The 23,905-nt window shown below is 35.9% G+C and overlaps 1 protein-coding gene across 16 annotated transcripts in view; it reads right to left on the bottom strand.

The window, feature by feature from the left end:
• LOC101259478 (uncharacterized) overlaps positions 1-17,139 on the bottom strand; it is a 51,875-nt gene extending 34,736 nt beyond the window's left edge. For 6 of the 16 annotated variants that reach the window (XR_740996.4, XR_002028000.3, XM_026030242.2 and 3 more), the window contains exons 1-5: positions 16,979-17,136; positions 14,137-14,343; positions 13,668-13,877; positions 369-458; positions 124-285 (exon numbers count right to left, since the gene is read on the bottom strand). Coding sequence is in view for 14 of the 16 variants with exons in the window: in XM_026030242.2 (XP_025886027.2) it covers positions 124-285; positions 369-458; positions 13,668-13,877; positions 14,137-14,175 (501 nt within the window). In the remaining 2 variants the exon portion in view is untranslated. Of the gene's footprint in view, positions 1-123; positions 286-368; positions 459-4,268; positions 4,388-4,466; positions 5,172-5,280; positions 5,926-6,156; positions 12,415-13,667; positions 13,878-14,136; positions 14,344-16,743; positions 16,878-16,978 lie in introns of those variants that run through there. The other 10 variants (XM_069297770.1, XM_010321287.4, XM_026030248.2 and 7 more) reach the window with 10 other exon arrangements.
• Positions 17,140-23,905: the final 6,766 nt, after the last annotated feature.

Genomic DNA, 23,905 nt, shown 5'->3' with positions numbered 1-23,905 from the left:
TGTTCCAAGTGTCGACATAACTCACATTGAAGTTTTTGGTCGAGAATGGTAAATAATATATATCATAAAATTGTGAAGCAACTTAGTACGATGGTGAAACTGGTGAAACAATTGTAACCAGACCTTCTTGCAATATTTTCCATTATGCCGATAATGACCGCAGATAAAGCATCGACGTTTCTTCTTTTCAAGAGGACTACAACCTGCTGCACTATGATTTTCTTCACCACATATTTGACATGCTTTCCATATGCTCCCTTTGAAGTTAAAATATCTGGGGGGCCGCTACGAAAATTGGTAATGATATGCTATCACAGTTGTTGAAAGCAACTATTTAAACATGACATCTGAATTTTAAGTAAACCCACCAGAAGTCTCTGCAACACCACACTTCCCTTTTGTTCAAATAATTCAGTCTCCAACACCATCAGTTGTTTCGCGTTTGTTTCAGCATGCACCTGTAAGGCACTCTCCTTAATAAACCTCTAAATCAATTGCCAAAGGCTCGATGAAATAAAATTTTATAAGGAGCTTTATGCTTCCAAGTTCTTCACTCAATGCACAAACAGAAGAAACGTCGCCAATAGAAATAAAGGATTAAAAAAAAGAAAAGAAAGAGAAGCTTTTAACTTTCAGCACATCATTAAGTTGCAAGCACATGATGAAATAATAAGCCAGTAAGGGGTTAGGACTGTTAGAACATGAATAGGTTTATACAATCCTATTAGAATAAGAATAGATTTATACAATCCTATTCAGAATAGGAATAGGAATAAGAATACAAATAGAAATAGTAAACAATATCCTACTTGGTAAAGGATTGTATTCTAGTGTCTACAAATAGGGTCGCAATGGAATAATGTAGACACGACAACAATTCAATCATATTCTTTTCCTATATTTTTCACATGGTATCAGAGCTTCTATAATTTTGGTAGAAAATCAAAGAGTTTCCGTTGTCTACAGGAGGCTATTACTCATATATGCCTCCCGTCTGCCCAACAATTATGTAAGTAAAAGTTGTTGTGTATCTTTTCGGTGACTTTTTTCTCCTATTTGATTTATGTAAGCATCGTGCCATAATTCATGTTACTACTTTCTTATATATAACTTGTAGCACCATGCAATCTTTCAGGTGACTGTTGTTTCATATTTAATTTGTGTAGCACTGTGCCATCATTTCAGTGACTACTTTTTCATATGTAATTCGTGTAGCACTGTTCCATCCTTCTGGTGACTACCTTTTTTTGCATATCTCATTTGCATAGCAGTGTGCATCTCTCCGAACTACTTTTCATATTTAATTTGTGTAGTACCATGGATTTTTCTGAACTACTTTCTCATATCTTAGTTGCATAGCACCGTGTGCCTTTTCAGTGACTCCTCAGATTTGATTTACGTAGTTCCATTCATCTTTCCAGTGATTCCTCAAATCAAATTTGTGCAAGATTGTGCCATCATTCCGACCCTACCCATATAAAAAAAATTAATAGGATCATGTCATCATTCCGACCTACCCATATTATTTCTCTTTTCAATATGATCATGCCATCAATCCGCCTTTCCTATATAATTTCTATTCTCGAGTTAGGTCATGACATCATTCAGACCCTACCCATATAATTCTATTTCTTAGTCTGTGACCACTTTCAACCATCAAATCTAATATTCCTACGTATGAGCATGTTCCAGCCAATTTTTCGGTGACTTGTTTAATATCGACTCATCTATTGATTCCAACACAATTCATAGACTCTTTATATTAGATTGTGAGCACCGTGTTGACCCCGGGGGGGGGGGGGGGTCTGAAACACTCTTTGCAAGTTTGGTTTGGGAAGTTTACTGTGTAATTTTATCACTGTGTGTTTTATTGGCATTATGCATCAAATTTAGTATTTCGTGAGAAGATTAAGCAAATTGAGATTGACTAACATTATGCATCAAATCAAATATTTAATGAGAAGACTTGACTGTCAATTTTGTGAAGACTGGCAGATATCTCACCAAGCCCCTCATCGGTCCTCGCATTAATTACATTTGTAACAAGCTAGGTACATGAACTGTATGCACTAGCTTGAGGGGGAGTGTTAGAACATGAATAGGTTTATATAATCCTATTAGAATAGGAATAGGTTTATACAACCGTATTTAGAATAGAAATATGAATACATATAGAAATAGGACCAGTAAATAGTATCCTACTTGGTAAAGGATTGTATTCTAGTGTCTATAAATAGGGTCTCAATGTAATAGTGTAGACACGACAACAATTCAATAGTATTCTTTTCCAATATTTCTCACATGGAGAATAATTGGCACCAAAACTATATTTCTGCCGTTACAATCCAGTACTATAAAATTACAAAAAGGTGTGAATAAATAAAATATGAGGCTGACTATCTTTCAATTGTTGTACCTGACTGTAAATAACAGCAGCAACATGAATTTATGTTCCATCGACTCGGCTACGGGTATAAGTTTAAATGTACTGCAAGAAATCCACACAAACACACACCCATGCCGGAAGAAGCTCCCAAAAAATATCTAATTTTAGACAAAAGCATGTAGCTACCTAGGCCTCGTAAAATGTGCTTGGGAACATTTTTTTTTGGTACTCAAAAATATTGGATTGATTTTTGTAATTATGTTGAGAAATAAAATTTCTTGAGGCAGCTAGCTGACTTAGAGGAGATACAGGATCACAGAGCACTAGAGGAAGAAGAAATAACCTCTAGATTAGCACTTAACATGGAGTTTGAAAACATAGCTAAAAGGGCAGAGACTACATGGAGGCAGAGGTCCAGGGAAGTGTAAACAAAGCAAGGGGAAAGAAACACTGTTTTCTTTCATAGAACTGCTGATGCACAAAGTAGAATAAACACAATTGCCAAGCTGAAAGTGAGAGGGGAGATCTTGACTTGATCAGAAGAGGTGCAAGAGGAGATAGTAGATTATGAGAAGCTTCACTCAGAGTCAGAAGATTGGAAACCACAACTTTATATAAGGAATTGCCCTATAATTTGAGAAGAGGAACATAATTTATGTTGATGGCAGTCTTTGACAACAGGAATACTGGAGAGCATAAAAACATGTGCAGGTGACAAAGCACCAGGGCATGATGGATTCTCTGTGGCTTTTTTGAATGAATGTTGGGATTAGACGGCTATGATTGGTCCAAAGGGCGGGTCACAAACGCATTTTTCGGTTATAAAAAAAACTAATCTTGAAATGGCTATAGAAATTTGTAACGGGAAAATATGCTATAGAAGGAGGTTATCAGGGAAAAATATGAAATGGAGGATTCGTGGGTAGCAAAGATGGTGGTTATGCATTTGGAAACCCCTCTGAAACTTTTGACCACTAGTTCTATCTAGAATTAGTTTTATGGTAGGGAATTGTTTGGAAGTGTCATTCTGGGAGGACAAATGGATAGATAGATCATAGACCCTTTAAATTGTTATACCCAGACCAGTGTTGTTGACGGCGAGAGGCGACAAAAGGCGACAAGGTCCTGCCTCGCCACGCGGAGAGGCGAGCGGCGAGGCGCTTGCCTTTTTGAATAAAGGCGCCAATTAATACCAAAATTAAAAATATTTAATTGTATATTTTATCCAAAATCTTAATAGCAATAACACATATTAGCAAATATTCAATTCAAAAACCAATAGTAGATACTAAAATGTCTAAAACCTTAAAGACCAAACAATTCAAAATACAATAAACCAAAACTTTAAAAGTCTATTCTTCTTCAAAATTATCCAACTCTTGAAGATCAAAATCCTCTACATCATTATATTGCTCTTCAGCTTCTTCCTCCTCGTATTCTTCATCAATTAGTGTCCTAGCCCTACTTGAAGATGAACTTGTAGATGTACTTTCTACTCCTTTGCCCTTGTCAAGTACTGTTGATCTTGAAGAAAGTCCCCTAAGATGATAGATACTCTCGTCCGCTCCAATTGTCGTAGCAACACTACCCCAATTAAGATCATCATCCTCATATACTAGTTCATCATCTTGATCTTCAGGGTATCCAACTAACCATTCATTTGAATCATCTATGTTATCCAAGCGAATTGGATCAATAAGATCACAAGCATCATAATGATGTTTCAATGTTCTATTGTACTTAATGTACACTAGATCATTGAGACGCGATAGTGTAAGCCTATTCCTCTTTTTGGAATGAATCAGTGCATAAGTTATTGATATTAACTAGTTGATATTGATAATAATATAATATGAAAAATAGGATATAAATTTTTACTTACGTGTTCAAACACACTCCAATTTCGCTCACATCCAGATGAGCTACAAGTTAGGTTTAATACTTTCATGGCAAACTTTTGCAAGTTTGGTGTTTCACTACAAAATAGTGACCACTATTCAACTATAATAAAATAAATTTAAAGGTTAGTGACTATAAATAAGTCAAATAATTTAAGTAAGATCTAAATCAACCCACTTACCTGGTGACCTTGTGTCTCTAGCTCTTTTAGTCGGACCACAACCAAATAGTCCATCCGCCATTTTGTACTTAGGAAGCTCAGCGATTAGTGCATCTTGAATTGTTGTATCCCGGACCAACTATTCAACACATGCAGAATACTTGGTCCACAAAGTCTGTAATAAAGTTCCCTCTTCTTCAGCTTTATAATATAATCCTGGATTCAAAACATGGCCTGCAGCATGCTAAGGCCGATGGAGTTGTTCTGACCACCTTGCATCAATAATTTGAAACACTTTCTCATAATGCTTCTGAACTCCACGAAAACCATGTGCAATAGCTTCTTTGGCTCTATCCATTGCTTCATAAATATAACCCATTGGTGGTTTTTTCTCCCTATCCACCAAACGAAGCACTTTTGTCAAAGGGCTACAAACTGTAAGTGCCCGAACAACATCATTCAAAAAGTGGACAGAAATAATAAGATTGGCAACTTCTTTCCTCGAAGTTTCCTTTGCAAATTTACTTGAATTCCATTCGGTTGAGAGGACTAAAGTTTTCAAGTTTTTTCTTTGTATGTACATAGCTCTTAAAGTTAAGAATGTCGTTACAAATCTTGTCTTGGCCGGTTTCACCAAATTTCTTTCTTTGGTGAATTTTCTCATCAAGTTTAACAACAATGGCCTTTGACTAATGTAAGAATGGATTCTGATGGCCTTCTTAAAAACTGTTACAGAAAGATTAAAACTGTTACAAAAATATTAAATTATATTAATTAGTAGCTAATGAATTATTGAGTATTGACTATAAAGAAAGTTAAAGGATAGGTTGATTACCGGAAGCATATGGCTTAACCTTGAATATGTCACCAAATATCAAGTTGATGCAATGAGCGGCACATGGAGTCCAATAAATGTGTGGATACGCACCCATCATCATACATCCCGCTTTGACATTCTCATTAGCATTATCAGTGACAATTTGTACCACATTTTTCGGTCCAATTCTTTCGATAGTGCTTTCAAGTAACTTGTACATTTTGGTAGAATCAGTAGATTCATTGCTAGCATTAACCGAACCAAGAAATACACTACCGATTGGAGAATTCACCAAAATATTGATGATCATTTTGCCATTTCATGTCGTCCATTTTTCCATCATAATGGAACATCCAAACTTTTACATTGGATTTTATGCTCATCAACAATTTTTTCTACTTTATCCACCTCTTTTTTAAGGTGAGTGACTCTAACTTCATGGAATGTAGGAGGCGTCATTCCGGGGCCATGTTGTCCAACCGCCTCAATAAATTTATCGAATGATTTGTGATTGACGCAATTAAAAAAGGGAGCCTGACATCATACATCCAAATTGCAAAAGCACTTAACCGAATCTTTCGTTGCTCCTTGAGTGCCATAATTCCATCCAATGTCCCTCTTTTTTCTAGCATCCGCCATTGATTATTCAATTCAATTAATTCGCTGTTTAGAAATATTGGAATAAATAATTAGGAAAAGAGAGATTCTTTTTAATTAACTGCCTATAATTTAAAAAAAATGTTTGCACTTCACACAAAGAAGTAAGCAACTAAGCACTTAGTGCCTGCTTACAACCTTACTGCCTTACAAGTTACACCAAAAAACACTAACTGAAAAAAAAAAGAAAAAGAAGAATAGAAAAAAATTGTTGAAGAAGAAGAGAGAAAACAATACCTGAAAACAGAGAGTCGCGAGGGTCGGAGGGAACTCGTGAGCCGGCGGCCGGCGAGGGAGAAGGAGAACTTGAGAGAAGGAGAAGCTAACAGCGATGGAGAGAGAGGGAGAACAGACAGCAATGGAGAGCAAGGTAGAAGAGACAGCGATGGAGGAGAAGAGAAGAGAGTCAATAGAGAGAGAGAGAGAGTCGCGCGGTGGATTTCAGAAATTTCAAAAGTAAAAAAAAAGAACCCTAATTTTGACTAATATTATTAAGTCAAAATTTTTTAATTAATAAGGCGGCGCCTTTTCTCTCGCCATTTCAGCGCCACACCTCGCCTTTTTACCATCGCCTCGCCTCGGCAGAGAATGGCGAGGACCCCTCGCCTCGCCTCGCCTCTCGCCAAAGGCGAGGAGGCGCTCGCCAAAGGAGAGGAGGCGCTCGCCTTTTGTATCACTGACCCAGACACCCACATTTTATGCCTTCAACAACAGGCAATTGTGCATGAAATGTGTACAGGTTAAGGGTGGAATCTGCATCTCAAAAGAAATTTGAATGATTGGGAAATGGAGAGGATAGATGCTTTCAACAACACAATAGCACCGTTCAGTAACTTAACAGGGAAGAGGAGACAACAGTGGAAGATAGGCAGCGATGGGATTTTCACTGTCAATTCTGCATATGGAGATCTTATTGTCTTAAATAACAGGGAGGAGAATTGGTCATGGAAGATGATATGGAGGGTTAAATTTTATATAAGGTAAAATATTTTTCTTGGCTGCTGGCCAAGAAAGCAGTGCTGACACAGGAAAATATGAAGAAAAGGGGGTTCCAACTTCGTTCCAGATGTTACTTGTGTTGGGAACAAACAGACACAGTCAACCATGTTTTTTATACATTGGAAATGGGTAGATCAGCTATGGGGGATCTTTATCAGCTCAAGAAAGATAACATCGGTTAAGCCTTGGAATATAGAGGGTGTTCTAAAATGCTGGATCAGTGTGGGCAATGCTACTGAAAAAGGAAGAGAGACTAAAGATTGTCCCAGCGTGTATATGGTGGACAATGTGGAAAGAAAGTAATCAGAGATGTTTTGAGGGCAAGCAGAACAATTTACAGAATTTTAAGATGATTGTTCAGCTCTTTATTACTTTGATGTAAACAGGAAGTGTTAGAGCAGCCAGAAGATATTTTTGATGTTTTTGACTATTAGTAACAAAAATTACAGATAGGAATCTGTTATGACCTTAATAGGATCACAAATTCAATTTACAATTTGAATTGAAAATCACAGAAACCAAACCAACTTTATTGATAATCGGAAGTCTCAATTACACGTAATGAACTATCAACTAAGAACTTCATAACCTCCATAGAAAAGCTGTAAATGAGAAACGAAGAAGAAGGATGAGAACAAAAGGAAGTACAGAGAAATAAAAAGATAGAAGAGAAATAGAGAAGCAGAAAGGAATGAAACGTGAGAAGCAGAAAGGAAAGAAACGTGACTTTTACAAAACTTAGTTATCCTTCTCTCTCCTCTAACCACTATTATATAACCACCTTCAATCTATGTGGCATCATCCTCACCATTACTTCCCATTAAATCCTAGCCGTTCCTTTCTAACATTAGTTACTTCTTCCAAAATCAGTTACTACTGTAGCCTTGTTCCGATATCGAATCCCCACCTCTCCATAATTTTGCTACACTGATCTTCACTTCATAACATTCCCCACCGCATCAAAGAATCCTTGACCTCCAGGAATAGAGTCAAAACCGGGAAAAATAGCACGCAAAAATTCATAATCCTCCCACGTAGCATCCTCGGGTGGAAGATTAGACCATTGCACTAGTACGCGCACCACTGCCACATTGTTACGTTTGACCATTTGTCGCTGCAAAATAGCCACTGGTTGCACCAAGAACTGCCCTGCATCATTCGTATAAGGCAACTCCGACTGTACTACCACTCGATCGCCTACCATCTTTTTTTACAACGATACATGAAAGACCAGGTTAATCTTAGACTGCATAGGTAGAGCTAATTTGTAAGCCACTAACCCCACCTTCTCAAGTATTAGATATGGACCGTAATACTTAGAACTGAGTTTTAAATTCCTTCTTAAAGCTAATGAAGTCTGCCTATAAGGTTGAAGTTTCAAATAAACCCAATCGCCGACTGCAAACTCACGCTTAGTTCTTCTCTTATCCGCAAAAAATTTCATCCGAGCTTGGGAATTAGCGATATTATCCTTTAATAACTGAAGAAACTGTTGTGGATGCATCACTACATCCTCTGCTTCCTGTACTATTGTTTCCAGAAGAGGCCCGATCGAAAGTTGAGGCAGAGTATATCCATACAACGCTTCAAATGGAGTGCATTGCAAGCCCGTATGGAAGTTGGTGTTATACCACCATTCTGCAGCAGACAACCATTTCTTCCACTGAATAGGTAGATTAGCAGTCATACAACGAAGATAGTTCTCCAAACATCGATTGACTCGCTCAGTTTGGCCATCACTCTAAGGATGATAGGTTGAACTATAATGCAACTATGTACCTAATAGCCGAAACATTTCCTGCCAGAATTTACTCAAAAATACTTTGTCTCGATCAGATACAATACACTCTGGAGTTCCATGTAACCTGTGGATTCGCTTCCAAAATAATTCAGCCACTATCAGAGCAGTAAAGGGCTGAGCCATAGCTATAAAATGAGCGTACTTGGTGAAACGATTAACCACCACCAAGATCAAACTTTTATTCTGAGACTTTGGTAACCCCTCTATAAAATCCATGCTAACATGACTCCAAGCTTCATTCGGAATCGGCAAAGGTTGAAGTAAACCCGGATATGCTGCATTGTCGTCTTTGTTACGATGACATACCTCACACTGAGCCATATAGTCATTCACCATAGTCCTCATTTAAGTCCAATAGAAATATTGAGTTAATCTCTTCAAAGTACCTAACAGACCCGAATGCCCACCCAAAAGAGTATCACGAAAATTGGAAATGAGTTGCTGCCGTAAAAGCCCTTGAGAACCCACATAAACCTTGCCTTTACACCTCAAAACACCAGTAACATTATGCCACAAACTAGGCCCGTGTGTGTCTACTGATAACAAGGTCATTAATTCTTGAACAAACGAATCCTCACTATAGTTGTGCATAATTTCTTGGATCCACATGGGCGTGATCATACTCACAGCCATCAATAATCCTACCTCCGAAATCTCGTCTGCCTGCAATCCTTCTTGTCGCTTAGATAGAGCATCAGCCACTCTATTCTCGGCGCCCTTTTTGTAACACACCTCATAATCAAGACCCAACAATTTTGTTAAACCTTTCTGTTGTATAGCCGAAGTCACTCGTTGTTCTAACAAGTGTTTCAAACTGTGATGATCAGTCTTAACAACAAAGTGTTTAAACTGTAAATAATGTCTCCACTTGTCCACCGCATTAAGTAGAGCCATATACTCTTTTTCAAAAATAGATTTACCTCGATGTTTAGGAGCCAACACTTTACTAAAGAACGCAATTGGCTTCCCTTGTTGCATTAGCACAGCCCCAATACCCCCATGGCCCGCATCAGTTTCCACCACAAATTCTTGAGTATAATCAGGAAGAGCCAACACCGGTGTAGTCTTCATAGCTTTCTTAAGACTTTCAAATGCATTTTCAGCCTCACTATTCCACTTGAAGGCTTCTTTCTTTAACAAATCAGCGAGTGGTCTGCTGATGGTCCATAATTCTGTACATACTTTCGATAGTAGCCGGTTAAACCAAGGAACCACCTTAGAGCCCGTAAAGTCTTGGGTCTAGGCCAATCCACCATAGCTTGAACCTCATGAGGATCAGTAGTCACCCCTTCCTTAGTAATAACATGGCCTAAGTACACTTTGCTTGACCAAAAGAACATTTAGATCTCTTTGCAAACAACACATTCATTCTCAAAATATTAAACACCACTTGCAGATGCTGTAAATGTTTTGCATTGTTTCTACTATAGATTAGTATATCATCGAAAAATATTAAGACAAACTTTCGAATAAACAATCGAAAAATCTGGTTCATTAAGGCTTGAAATATTGCTGGGGCATTAGTGAGTCCAAAGGGCATTACTCGAAACTCATAATGGCCCATGTGAGTACGAAATGCAGTCTTGTGTACATCTTCCATCTTCATCCTAATTTGATGATACCCAGCTCTCAAATCCACCTTAGAAAATATCGACGCTCTATGCAGTTCATCTGACAAATTGTCAACAATTGGTATTGGATACTTGTCCTTAATGGTCAAGTCATTTAACCCTCTATAAACGACACAGAACCTCCAGGTACCATCCTTCTTTTTTACTAACAATGCCGGTGATGAATAAGGTGATTGACTAGCCTGTATGATTCCATTGCTTAACATCTCTTTTACTTGCTTCTCCAACTCATTATTTTGATGGGAATTATACCGATAGGGTCTCAAACTGACAGGTACAGCTCTTAGTTTGAGGGGTAGCGCATGATCAAACAATCTCTTTGGTGGCAAAGACTTTGGTTCCGCAAAGATGTCCCCATATTTATCTAACAGTTTCTGTTGTCCCTCTTCAATTACTTCATCCTCGCTGTTTTTTTATCATGTTCATCATAAAAAGATGAGCAACTATAGCTTGACCTTTCTTCAATCAGTATTTCCAAGTGTCTCTTCTTTACAGTTCCTCCCACCAAAATTGTATTTTCCCCATATTATGGCCCGTCAATGCATTTAAACAAACAGCCTATTGTACCTCCTATTCAACTACTCCTTCAATGGTAATGTCTTCATTGTCATCCAATTCTGAAACTTGATCACCTTCTTTATCACCCTCAACGAAACCAGTCAAATAATTCAACTGCCTTACTTTACAAATATGTCACGGCCCATATTTCTCACCACATCGGAAACACAAGTGATTCGACTTCCTAAACTCGTAAATCTTAGGAGTAAGCCGATAAGGTCCATTCCGATTAACCATTGCAGTAGATGTTTTTCCTACTCCTTGCACAGCTGCCGGCAACACTCGGTTTGCTACTCTGTTTCACCTTCAGCCAGCTTCAATTGCCATGTCCTTCATTCTCGCTTTCTCTACAGCTTCCTTCAATGTCCTCGGTTTGAACATTTTCACCTCTAATCTGATCTCCTCTTTTAGTCCTCTAACGAAACTAGATAGGAAGTGAGCTTCATTCAAAGCCGGATTTCGTATAAGAATTTGAGCTTTTAGATCCTCAAATTGTCCTAAAGACTCTTCCACAGTTCCGATCTGTTGCAATTTATTAAATTCTTCCGCCACATCACTCACTACAATTTCCCCAAACCTACTTATCAAATCCTCTTTAAACTCAATCCAATTCGGTATTCCTCCACTTAACACCATTGACTGATACCACACTTCTGCTACATCAGTCAAATACAACGCATCCATTTCTACCCTCTGTTCATTACCTTCTCTGTACTGTGTAAAAAATCTATCACATTTTCGGATCCACACCTTCGATTCCTGACCTGCGAAACAAGGTAACTCCCACCTAGGTAATGTCACTGCATTCGGCTGAGCTCTATTGCGATTATCCACATTCGTAATAGGTAGTAAACCTGCTCCCACATTCGAAACCACCTGAGCTCTCTCCAACACTCCCAATCTCTCCAAAATTAAGTCCAGTGTTCCTTGAATTCCAGTTTGAGCATGACGTACTTCCTCTTGTGAATTCAGCAGATCGGCTAGCATTTCATCGTGCCTTGTTAGCTTATCCTCTATAATCTTCCAGCATGTACCCTCAGCCATCACACAGGTTCAAAGGTTCTGATACCAACTGTTATGACCTTAATAGGATCACAAATTCAATTTACAATTTGAATTGGAAATCACAGAAACCAAACCAACTTTATTGATGATCGGAAGTCTCAATTACACGTAATGAACTATCAACTAAGAACTTCATAACCTCCATAGGAAAGTTGTAAGTGAGAAACGAAGAAGAAGGATGAGAACAAAAGGAAGTACAGAGAAACAGAGAAGCAGAAAGGAAAGAAACGTGAGAAGCGGAAAGGAAAGAAATGTGACTTTTCCAAAACTTAGTTTTCTTTCTCTCTCCTCTACATCATCCTCACCATTGCTTCCCATTAAATCCTAGCCGTTCCTTTCTAACGTTAGTTACTTCTTCCAAAATTCAGTTACTACTGTAGCCTTGTTCCGATATCGAATCCCCACCTCTCCATAATTTTGCTACACTGATCTTCACTTCATAACAAAATCCAGTGATATAGACGGTAATACTTTTATGGGGGAATACATTTTTTGATGTAGCATACATGTAGATATATAGATGAAAAGTTACCACTCTAAAAAAAAAGAACCCTAGTGATGCAAGCGAGGATAACTCACCTCAAAAAGGCAGCAATGGCTCTAATACCATGAGCACTTTAAGGAGAAGAAAACGGTTCTTTCTACTACTTGATGAATTTCCATCACATGAGAATGGGTACTTATACAATAATACCTACGACTAAATAAGGAAAGAAATATTACATAATCAATTATCATCAATACTATATCAATTACTCCTACAATTATGCCAGGAAATCAATATTAATAAACAGTAATCTTAATTTTCTTTCCCGTTTTAGAATAGGTGTACTTCACTATTTAAACACCCAAAAGGCTTAAGGCAATAATCAATCTAAGCTTTCTGTCCACATTCTTTCATGCGACTTTATTTCCCACGTGGTATTAGAGCCATACTCAATCATATGTTTGGTTTACCCAATGTTGGACCCTTATGTTAAGCCCCTATATTATGTTGTTCATGCTCCAGATGTCCAGTCATGAGCATGTAATTCTTGGTTTATGAAAGGTTGGGTCCCATGTTATATTCCTCCAAATGTCCAGACTTTGGCGAGCAGAAGAGTGTTAAGCATCTCAAATAGGTGGTCGTTTTGAGTAATCCTCGCTTCTTGAGATAGTTTTTTTGGGGTTGAGTTAGGCCTAAGGGTAATTTATTATCCCCAACTTCTTTATCTTTGTTCTTTCTTTTAAATACTGCTTGTCTGGTCAAAAGTTGAAGTGGAACCCAAAGCTCCCCATCTGTACGGGCATTTCTTCAACTTCACTGTTGGACAACCAGATTTAATTGTCCATTGAAGGCACCACCACAACATCATCACTTAGTGCTCGTGATTATAACCTTCCTCACCATTACCCTAGAGAGATCCATTGACAAAGAACTTTTGAAAATACCATAAGCAAATTTATACTAAAAAGTAACCACAAAACAAGTAATTATGCTTACTAAATAGTTTATGAAAGGAACAACTTAATATTTGCATCTATTTTAGCTCTAACTATTGTCAAAAGAAACAAAAGTTTGCAATTAAACACAAATTCAAAACTGGATCTCCTTTTATCATCTGTTCTTAAAACTCTATTATTTGAATGACAAGTTCAGTGAAGTGGCAGAGAAAAAATAGTGTACACACTGAGAAGTAGAACAAATGACTTACAATGGTCTCTCGCTCTTCACTCCTCTTTTCTTCAGCTAGTGGTGGTTCCGACTGACTTGTAAGTTGAGCTGAAGAGCACCCCATATCTACGGACAAATCTTCACCACCTTCAGGGGAGCATGCACATTGTTCAGTGACTGTTGAAGCCATTACATCAACAATAATTTCAGCTCCATCTTTTTGTTTATCATCTTCTTTCCAACCATCAGCCTAAGAGAATTTAAAGACACTTTTTCTTCACAAGAGGAGGTTCATATTCAAAAAGAATAACAACTATGCCTATGATCATTTTGCTTTTAAATTCAATCTGACTCTGTCCAGAACTAATGATAGGAAGTAGCAAGAAACATTAAAAAATGAATCCGAGACAATCTCCCTTCGGTAACCTTCTTGAAGGCCCACAATAACAAATAGGACCAAAAAGGTAAGGTACAATAACACGTATCAGAAGTAGGATTAATGAGCTTACAACAGCCTCTTCTTCTTCAATCCTCTCCTTCTCGAGCATTGCTGTTTTGGTCAGAGATTTACATTGTGCTGTAACGATCCTATATCTCCAGATATTCTTCAACTATAGAGTAGGATATACACAGCTCGCTGACTGTTAAAAACTCCACCAAGTCACCCGCTATTCTTCTCCAGATTTTGGTTGATTTTACACTTTCACACCATTAGCCTGCAAAAGATATTAATATAAAAGATTCTCTTTAAAGCACCAAAAAAATGTTATACTAAAGTAAATACTACTAAATAGTGTGCTTAAAAAAATAAGTAGATATTTAGAAGTGTATAAACAGAGATCTTTTTCATCTCTTCCTTATCGTTCTGCTAGATTTTCTTTGCCTTTTTCATAGGTCCTTGATTGAAAAGAATTTGGAATCATAATTACTATAATTGGGAAGTTAGTTCTTCTTTTCCTATTGTAAATGCCAAGATTCGACACATATCAACTTAAGGATCAAAATCCAAGTCAAAAACAAAATCCTTTGAAGCTAGTTTGCTGCAGAACTATAATCATCTTCATAGTGATGGATTAGGCCTAAAATGGGCTTGGCCAGTCAATAAAGAAGTTCTTTGGCAAAGATCATGACGAGAATGGGCTGTCCAAGAAGATAAATTCAAGAGACAGCTATAACTCAATTTAGCATGGTATGTGAGGGTTACCGTATTTGACCAAGTTCAAGGAAGCTCTTACAGTTGGAGGAACTAGTTAACAACTAAGTTCTCACAGATTGTGAACGGATGAGTGTTTCTTCGTCAGATAATCCAACCACTAAAATTAAGGATTCAGCCAATCCATCCGCCTATCAAGCATAAGATATTAGGCATTGATCCAAATATACAAGAATGATGGAGGAAATCTAGTAGAAAGCAGTCAAGCGGGAAAGGGAGCCCAGCAGCTAGCTTTAGTGTTTATAAATAGGCTAACTGTTGTAGTCATCATCATCCACATCCAACATATAAAATTTCTTGTTCTCAAAAAAGTCGAATTCTCCCTGTTCAATTTTAACAACTCACTTTATTTACGAGTGTTTTCACATTCCTTTAATGCTTTGTATAAGTTTTAACACCTCGTGAATTTACAAGACTTTTAGTGATACCTTGGCCTTTTTGTTGATTTTCCAACAGTAACACTAAGAATCAGCTCAACAATAACACTAAGAACCAACTTAATGGTTCATAGAAATATCATATACTGTTGGAGAGTTGAATTTCATTACTTCCGGAATCTTGATTATGGATGTGGAGAGATGTGTGAACAGAAAGATTATATCAAAATCCACACTTCTGCTCGTCTCAGCCTTCACATCTAGTATACACTCAAACAATATAGGCTCTCTGTCTTCCTCACAGGACGTGGAATTCAGTCAAAAACTTAGTAATAGTTAACCCACTCAGAAACAATCGATAAAGTAGCACCTTAAGGAAAAAGATATCTTCTCGTTGCCCTTGGGGCAGTTGGCAACGACAGTAGTACATGAACACGTCCTTGGAAAGAAAATGGCATCAAGATGCCGAAGGAGACATGTTCTTTGTTAGTAAAGGAAGAAACTGATTTTGGGGCCATTATATGGGCAGTCAAGGAGCTACAATTTTTGAATAAGAAACTTCAGCAAATGCAAAGATGAACAGGGTTTTCGTTCTCCCATTCCCTCTTCTCATAGATATTGGGAAAATAAAGGAAGGTCCAAAAATAATCATTAGCTACTTAACCAAAAAGATATGCAGAGATCTAGATGAATTTATGTTCTCATAACGCGAGATCAACACAAATTTAAATGGACTTAATAGTTATCTCTTGGGAACACCCCAAGAATTCAATTCATGTCTGACTATTAAGAAATAAGTCATCCTTTTTGACTGTGCACAAAGCTAAAAGTCATAGGAGGCATAGTGCAAATGCCAAAATTAAATGAAAATGAACCAAAAATTAATTCAACGAATTCGAAACCCAAATCTGGAAACTACCAACTGAAAGAATCTTGGATGAATTTCACTTAAAGTAAACTAGGGGTTTTCAATCAAACAAGGCCAAGATCATGCCAAAAAATGGAGCAAGTCAAAAAGTTGGCCATATACAGGAAGGAGAAACCTACAGAATATGGTTTTCTCCAAAAGACGCTCGATCCTCTATACAAACAGGAACTACATGAGTGCATCAGAAAAACTATAAGGGATCGAAGACTACTCCTCAATTGAGTGAAACTCACCTCCACTCCTTCAAATCTCTCCTATTTTTATCCTACCAGATGACCCACAGAAAAGCAAGAGGAGTAACATTCCAAGCTTTGTGCCTTCTTCTCCTACCTATATAACTTTTATATGTCATGAAAACTATAGTCATGAAAGTTCATCCCTTTGTGCAATTGTTTGAAAGGTGGAAATTTTCACGGGTTATTAAGATTCCCCAAATTGATGAAGTGAAGTATGTTCTCTTTGAATTTCACAAGTTAATTGGGAAAAGTCAAGCAAATAAATAGATGCAACAATTTTGATAGTTAGAATTCAAATTTGTACAATAAACTCCTGAAAACACATACTCCTTGCATGGGTAAATCAAAGCAAGGAGTCGTACCCTGTAATTTAAAATACTATAAACAATGAAAAACCACAGTGAAACCATTGAATAACATCTTCTGTTGCTCAAGTCGTACATGTTAAGGCCAAATTTCCCTGTGAATATTTTTATGATCTCTTTCAAACAACAGCTTATAATGTCGTATATAAATCTAAACTATATGTTTAGCTAACAAAAGCAAGGGTTTCTACTTATAATTACAAATGAAAAGAAAAATGGAAGAAAAACTTACATAAACATAAGAGACACTCCACTCGCCTGAGGGCTGAGTGTGGGATGGCGCTGACCGGAAGGAGACGTGTGTTGACGGAAATGATAAATAGTGAAAGATAAAAGGCTGTTTTTGGTAAGAAGTGATCTCTAAAAAAAGGAACTTTCTTCTCTCTCTATAATATTATCTTATTATTTCTTTTTTTATTTTATTTCTTAATATAAATTTTTTATTTCTTTAATAACCATCCAATATTATTTCCTTGTTATCGAAAACTTAATTTTTTAAAATTGTTTATTTAATATTAAATTATGTTTTATTCTAAGTTTCTAAAAAATAAATATGACTAATTTTTAAAAAATCGACAAGCCCAATCACAATTTCTCTAGATCATACACTAAATACTTCCTTTTTTGAATACTGTTAAATCTAGAAATACACTGTTGAATTACTAAATTATTGTTGTGATTTTTAAAATTGTTATGTTATTTATTATATTATATTGTTATATTACATTTAAATTAATATGTTGCGTATTGTACTTTTAAATTAAATTTTGTATCCTGTCATTTAAATTTTGTGCATTCATTATAGTGAAAATTAATAATAACATCAAATTGTATCACAGAGTAATGAAAATAAGAAAAAATTTTTTATTAATTCGAGATGAAAGTAGTATATATTAATTAATATATTTTATAAAATGTATATTACATTTTAAAACAATTACGAATATCCGAGATTTAATTAATAGTCTTACATACAAAAATAATATGGTAATTATAAAAATAATAGAAATAATGATATAATATTCAACAAGTGAAATAGAGACTATAAATAAAAGTTTTTCAAATTTGAAAAACTACTATTCAACTCTCCATGATTGGAGAGTAGAGGGTAAAATAGAGAGTGATTGGAGAGGGCATTCTCTATTTTAGTTTTCAAATATAGAGAATAGAGAGTAAACTAGACTAGGGTTGGAGATGGTTGAAGGAAAATGTTTTCCATGGAAAAAATTTCTTGGAAAACAAGTGGATTTCCTACTTATTTTCTAATGTTTGGTTGGCGAGTACAAAATATTTTTTAATGTTTGGTTAGTGGAAAAAAAAGTGTTCAGAAAGTATCATTTATTTTTTGCTTGAGACTAAGAAAATACTCTTTAGGAAAATAATTTCGGATTCAACAATCAACTTCGATAATTGATATAGGTTAGACCCCAATATCTAAACTAGGACAAGATCTCAATGACCATCAAAAATCCGACACTGAGATTTGACTCAAGAATTTTTTTCAAACCATTTTTTTAGAATAAAAATTTTGACGGGGTCGCTTGGGGGGGGGGGGTAGGAGTGGGGGTAGGAGTGGATGAAAAAACTAAAGAATTTTAAAATTCAAAATACTATTTAAAAATATTTCTTTTAAAAAATTATGTGGTGCGGGTAGGGGGGTAGGGGGTGTGGGTGACTAAAAAGTGATTTTCTTTTAAATTTGAAATATTTGCCAAAAAAAATCTTTTTACCGAGATCGGTCTGGGTGGAGTATCAGGGTGGTGGTGGTGTATAAATGAAAAATTTTGAAATACTTTTCAAAAATAATTTTTAAAAAAATGACGAGGATGGCGTGGTGGGAATGTCATGGGGGGAGGGGAGCATAAAAATGAAAAATTTATGAATTTGAAATACTTTGCAAAAATAAGTTTTTCAAAAAAAAAAATTGACAAGGTTGGCGGGGGGGAGTGGGGTGGCCTAGTTTGGGGGGGGTGGCGTAAAAAGATTTTAAAAAGTAAATTTGAAATATTTTTAAAAAGTATTTTTTTTTTGGGGGGGGGGGGGGGAGGGTTAGGGGTAGGGTGAGGTAAAAAATACCTAGAAATTTGAAATATATTTTTAAAATAATTTTTTTATAGAGATGGTTTGCGGGTACAAATAAAAATATATTTAAAATTTAAAATTTAATTTTTTTTGAATGGGAGAATCTGATACAGGGTATGGGTTGGGTAAGAAATAAAATTAGATGATAAAGTAGAGTTTTGAAAAATATTTTCCTTAATTTTGGAAGGGAAGTCATTTTTTTAACTTGAGGAAAATGAGTTGATGTGGAAAACATTTTCCAAATATTTTATGTCATGAAGATTGGATAACATTTTTTGAAAAGTGTTAATACTTTTTTTTTTCTGAAAAATGTTCACTCATACCAAGCACACCGAAAGGGAAAAATAGGAATTTTAGTCCTTAACTTTACTGTCTTATTGTGATTTCCATCTTTGTGTTTATGATTTAGAGTCTGTTTGAATTGACTTAAAAGTACTTTTTAAGTCAAAAATAAAAAGTCAAACTCAAATGACTTTTAAGTCAAAAAATAAAAAGTGGGGTAAGACCTACTTTTGATTTTAAACTTATTCTAAGTTATTTTAACCTTGTCAAACACTTTCTAACTTATTTTTAGTTATTTTAATATTTGTCAAACACTTTCAGAAGTCAAAAAACTGACTTAAAAGTAGATTTGACCAACTTTTAAGTCAATCCAAACACTCTCCTAGTATATATATTTGACCTCCAATTAATTAAATTTTGTTGCTTCACTCTCTACAGTTAATGGATGTTAAAAGATTTTGATTAGAAAGTCAAAGTATTTAACAGATTATATACAAACGGAGAATTAGAGCCAAAAAAATGTAATATCATATTGTGATTTGCTAAATAGACATGTGTGTTAATTGATTATTTCAACCTTGAAGGTGAAATTTAAGCCCATAGTGAATGCACAATCATTTGTGAAGTGGATAACAAAAGATTTAGGTATTAATACCTAACAATAGATTAGATATTCACTCCTTAAAAAGATAACATTTGAGTGTTAGTAGAAGTAAAAAGAATACTGAAAAACAAATAAATAAATATTTTACTGTCTAATAAATATCAATAAGCTTACTCCTTAGTCAACATGCACCTACTTGTTGACGGAGGGATATTTCTATAAATTTTATCTAAATGGAATGATGTAATTGACTAAAGTGAATCTTCACAACTCCATTGTGCACCTTCACTAAAAAGGTGGCCCTGCAACCTTTACGTAAACATGTGGTACAAAAATGTTCTCATCTCGAATTTTCACCAAATGTTGCTTCTAGATAATAACTTTTTATTTTATTTTAAGGGAAAAGGACTTGTATTGTGAACTTTCTTACGGTAAAAAAGTTGGAGTAAATATTTTTATTTTCTAACAAATAGGGTATGTATTAAATATTGCTTAATAAATGACGTATGCATAATTTCTTCAGCTTAAGCAATGTGTAAAATGTGAATGAGAAATAAGAATGAATGAGAAATTGAAAATGTGAGGAGAACCAATTTGGGGGGGGGGGGGGGATGAAAAGTCATTTATAAGATATTGGTAAAAGAAGGGATAATGTACAAGTACCTCCTCAACCTATTTTCGAAATCTCACAGACACATTTATACTATGCTAAGGTCCTATTTACACCTCTGAACTTATTTTATTAATAATTTTCTACCCCTTTTCGGCTACGTGGCACTATCATGTGGGCTTAATGATGGTTGAGTTTTTTTCAAGGTAGTGCCATGTAGGCCGAAAAGGGGTAGAAAATTACTTATAAAATAAGTCTTGGGGGGGGGGGTAGTAGGACCTTAGTATAGTATAAGTGTGTCTGGGATTTCAGACATAGGTTGAGGGGGTACTTGTGCATTTTCCCGTAAAAGAAAAGAAAGGGTTGTCCTTGCATTAGGAAGCACTTTCGTTAGCTCTTAAAGAGTTAAGTAAAAGGTGTCCCCTCGCGCCGTCGTCATTCGCTCGACTTTGACTTTAGCAAATGATTTGATGGATAATTTTTTTAGGCAAACACTATTTAATCAATCTCAGTAATTGTTTTTTTTCTTCTTAAAATTCATTTAGAACATTAATTAATTAATAGATGAAATTGATTTTGTGTAACGAAATTATTTGAGAATTTGTACAACAGCGAAATCGATTAAAAGAGACATATTTCTTCCAAACAAATACTTCTTTTTCTAAAAGACACAAACGTTATGAACAAACATGTCTTGTTTGAATAAGTTCGGTCACACATGTTGTTGGCTATAAATAAAGAGAGTTCTCTCATTTTTGAATAATGACCCAGGAAATGTTTTTCCAAAAAACAATTTTGAAAAAAAAATTGTCCAGGTCACGAGGGGAAAGAGGGTGTTAGATTAAAGATGATTTTTTTAAAAATTTAAAATATTCTTCAAAAGTAATTTTCTTTTTTTTAAAAAAAAAAGAGAGAAAAACTGGGTAGGGGGGTAGTGGTGGGAGTGGCGTAAAGAATGGAAAAAAATAGATTTGAAATACTTTCCAAAAAACAGTTTTTTTTTTGAAAAAAATTAACGGGAATGGCTTGGGTGTGGCTGGGGTTCGTGGATTAGAGGTAGGGGGTAACGTAAAAATGAAATATTTTTCAAAAATAATATTTCTTTTAAAAGAATTTGACAGCTGACATAGGTGGGTGAATTTTCTCGGCCTCCAAGACCTCTCTAATTTCCTCCTCACCCTCTTTGTGGACATCCCCTGCTATTACTACCATTGCCCACTGGTACCACTATTCTGGTTTTTTGCTACACGTGGTCAAACATGCACAGATGTGGACAATCTATACTCATATGCCCAGGTTATCCACAATTGTAAGACTTGTGGTCAAAAGATTACCTGCCGCCAGACAAAGCTGTGACTCCTGGACTATCCTGAAAGAAATTCTGTTGCGGAGTTCCTGAGTAACCACCTTTAGAAGCGGGCAGGGCTAACTAAATTCGATGGGCTACAATTATCAGCCTACTTGAACCTCTAGAGTAGGAACCATGGAAGTTGCATGTGCTTTTAGGCTTCTTAGGAAAAGCCATGGCCTGCCCTTCACATCGAACTCATTCCACCTTTTTACAAAGTTCGTCGCCTGATTAATTCTTTTATCTACAGGGGCATGTGAATATACAATACATGTATCTCGGGGTTAAATCCCTTGATGAATAGACGAATCCTCTCCTCCTTTGTAGTCACAAACAAGTTATCATATCAGGACAATGGATGGAACTTCTCATCATAAGAAGCTACACTCGTACCACCCTATTCCAAAGCCATAAATGTAACACTCCGAAAGTCAAGATGTGTTCTAGAACCTAAAATATGTGTCAAAGGGTTTAGAAATTGTTTTAAGGTCAAATATAATGTATATACGACATTTAACAAGTCTAGAAATCAAAACATCAACAAATGTGCATGACGTCCGGAAACTAGTTCAATGAGGTGCTAGTGTGCCTTAGCCTATTTGACTAAGGTTTAGGAGTCAGAAAATGATGAATTTTGGTGGAAGGGTGTCTAACACATATTATAGTTAGTTCATAGTCCAAACTTCTGGGTACGACTCCCCAAGGACCGACCAAGGGCCCTTGAGAAGCACTCTAACAATTAGTGGCAAAAGCTGCCAAGAGAAAGTGTCCACAAACGGAACCAGTCGACGACTCGTGGTCCAATTGACGGGGCGTCGATGGCCTCAATCAATGGAAACTTAAATGAATTTGGCCTATGGGTCATTTTGCACAGTCTCAGTCATAAACGACGGACCAACAGGACGGTTGGTCCCTTGGCCATCGTTTGACAAACAGACCGTCTGTCGTGGTGTCGTTTGTGAGGGAACTGGTTTGCTACTCATTTTTAGTTTAGTTAAATTAATTAATTAGGTGGTTAGTTAATTATATAGGGGTGAAGGGAGGTCTATTTAAGTTAATTAAAACCTATATAAACACCCTAACCTAATTAAACTAACCTAACTCTCATAACTTCCCAAACCTAAATAGCTCCTCATTCTCTCTTCTTTCTCTCTCCCCAAAGAAACCCCATTGAAAATCAAGCTAGAGGTGGGTTCTATGGCTTAAAAACTAAAAGTTTATCCATCAATATTCTTCAAATAACATGGTATGTGACTCGTTTCACCTTTCAAACTTCTTTCCCCAAAGGGTTCCTTCTAATTGATTTCAAAAAATGAGTTTTCATGTGGGTCTTTTCCAATCTCAAAATTGATCTTTCAATTTGATTTATATATGATTTCATTTGGATATCATGAATATATTAACATGTATTATAACTCAATTATGTTATTTGTTGATGGATTGGTCCAGTTTGTAGAAGATGACCTATTCCCCTTAAACCTAGGTTGTGATCTTGAATTGAGCTGTCTAGTAGTGATGTAATTGTCTTGGTTGATGTGTGAATTACTATCCTATAATGTTATTGTGCCAATTTATGAATATATTGAGATGAATTGTAGTCCTACCATCCTAGTTTCTTGAGTAATTGACCTAGATTGTGAAGTAGGTTTGAACTTGACCTAAGTCTCTAATTCTAGGTTATGAACTAGTGATGAGTGGTTGTGTAATGATTCAATTGGACTTGTTATTATTTTATTATTATTGTGTGATTATATTACATCCATTTTTTGGTTGATTTAAGGGTTGATGGTAAGACCTTGATTATGGCATGGTGAAGGAGATTGAGTAAGTCTTGTGATCTCTATTCTTTACTTCAATTATGGTTACTTGTGATTAAGTGGTAGTGTTGTATTGAAGTATACCTTATATTAAGGTTGATAGGGTTGGTATGATGTTGAACTGAAATGTCTTGATCATGTGATTGTGAGATTATGCTTGAGATGTATTGGTATAAAGTTGGTGATGAAGTACCTATATGTCTTACTATGATATAATGATGTTAATGTGTTAATCTCATACGTGAGGGTTGTAATGAAAGGTGTTCTCATGCATATCTTATTGAGCTATGATGATGATGATTATATAAGGGATAGACCCTATGACCTACATTAAGCTACGATGAATAATAAAGGTATTAAAGACATTTCAAAAAGGGACTCTAGCTTAGCACCAAGTGAACTAGAGTGAGGAGTGT

This window comes from Solanum lycopersicum, chromosome 1, assembly GCF_036512215.1.
Source record: "Solanum lycopersicum chromosome 1, SLM_r2.1".
In the NCBI taxonomy this organism is placed as follows: domain Eukaryota; kingdom Viridiplantae; phylum Streptophyta; class Magnoliopsida; order Solanales; family Solanaceae; genus Solanum; species Solanum lycopersicum.
This window is presented reverse-complemented; position numbering and strand designations above follow the sequence as displayed.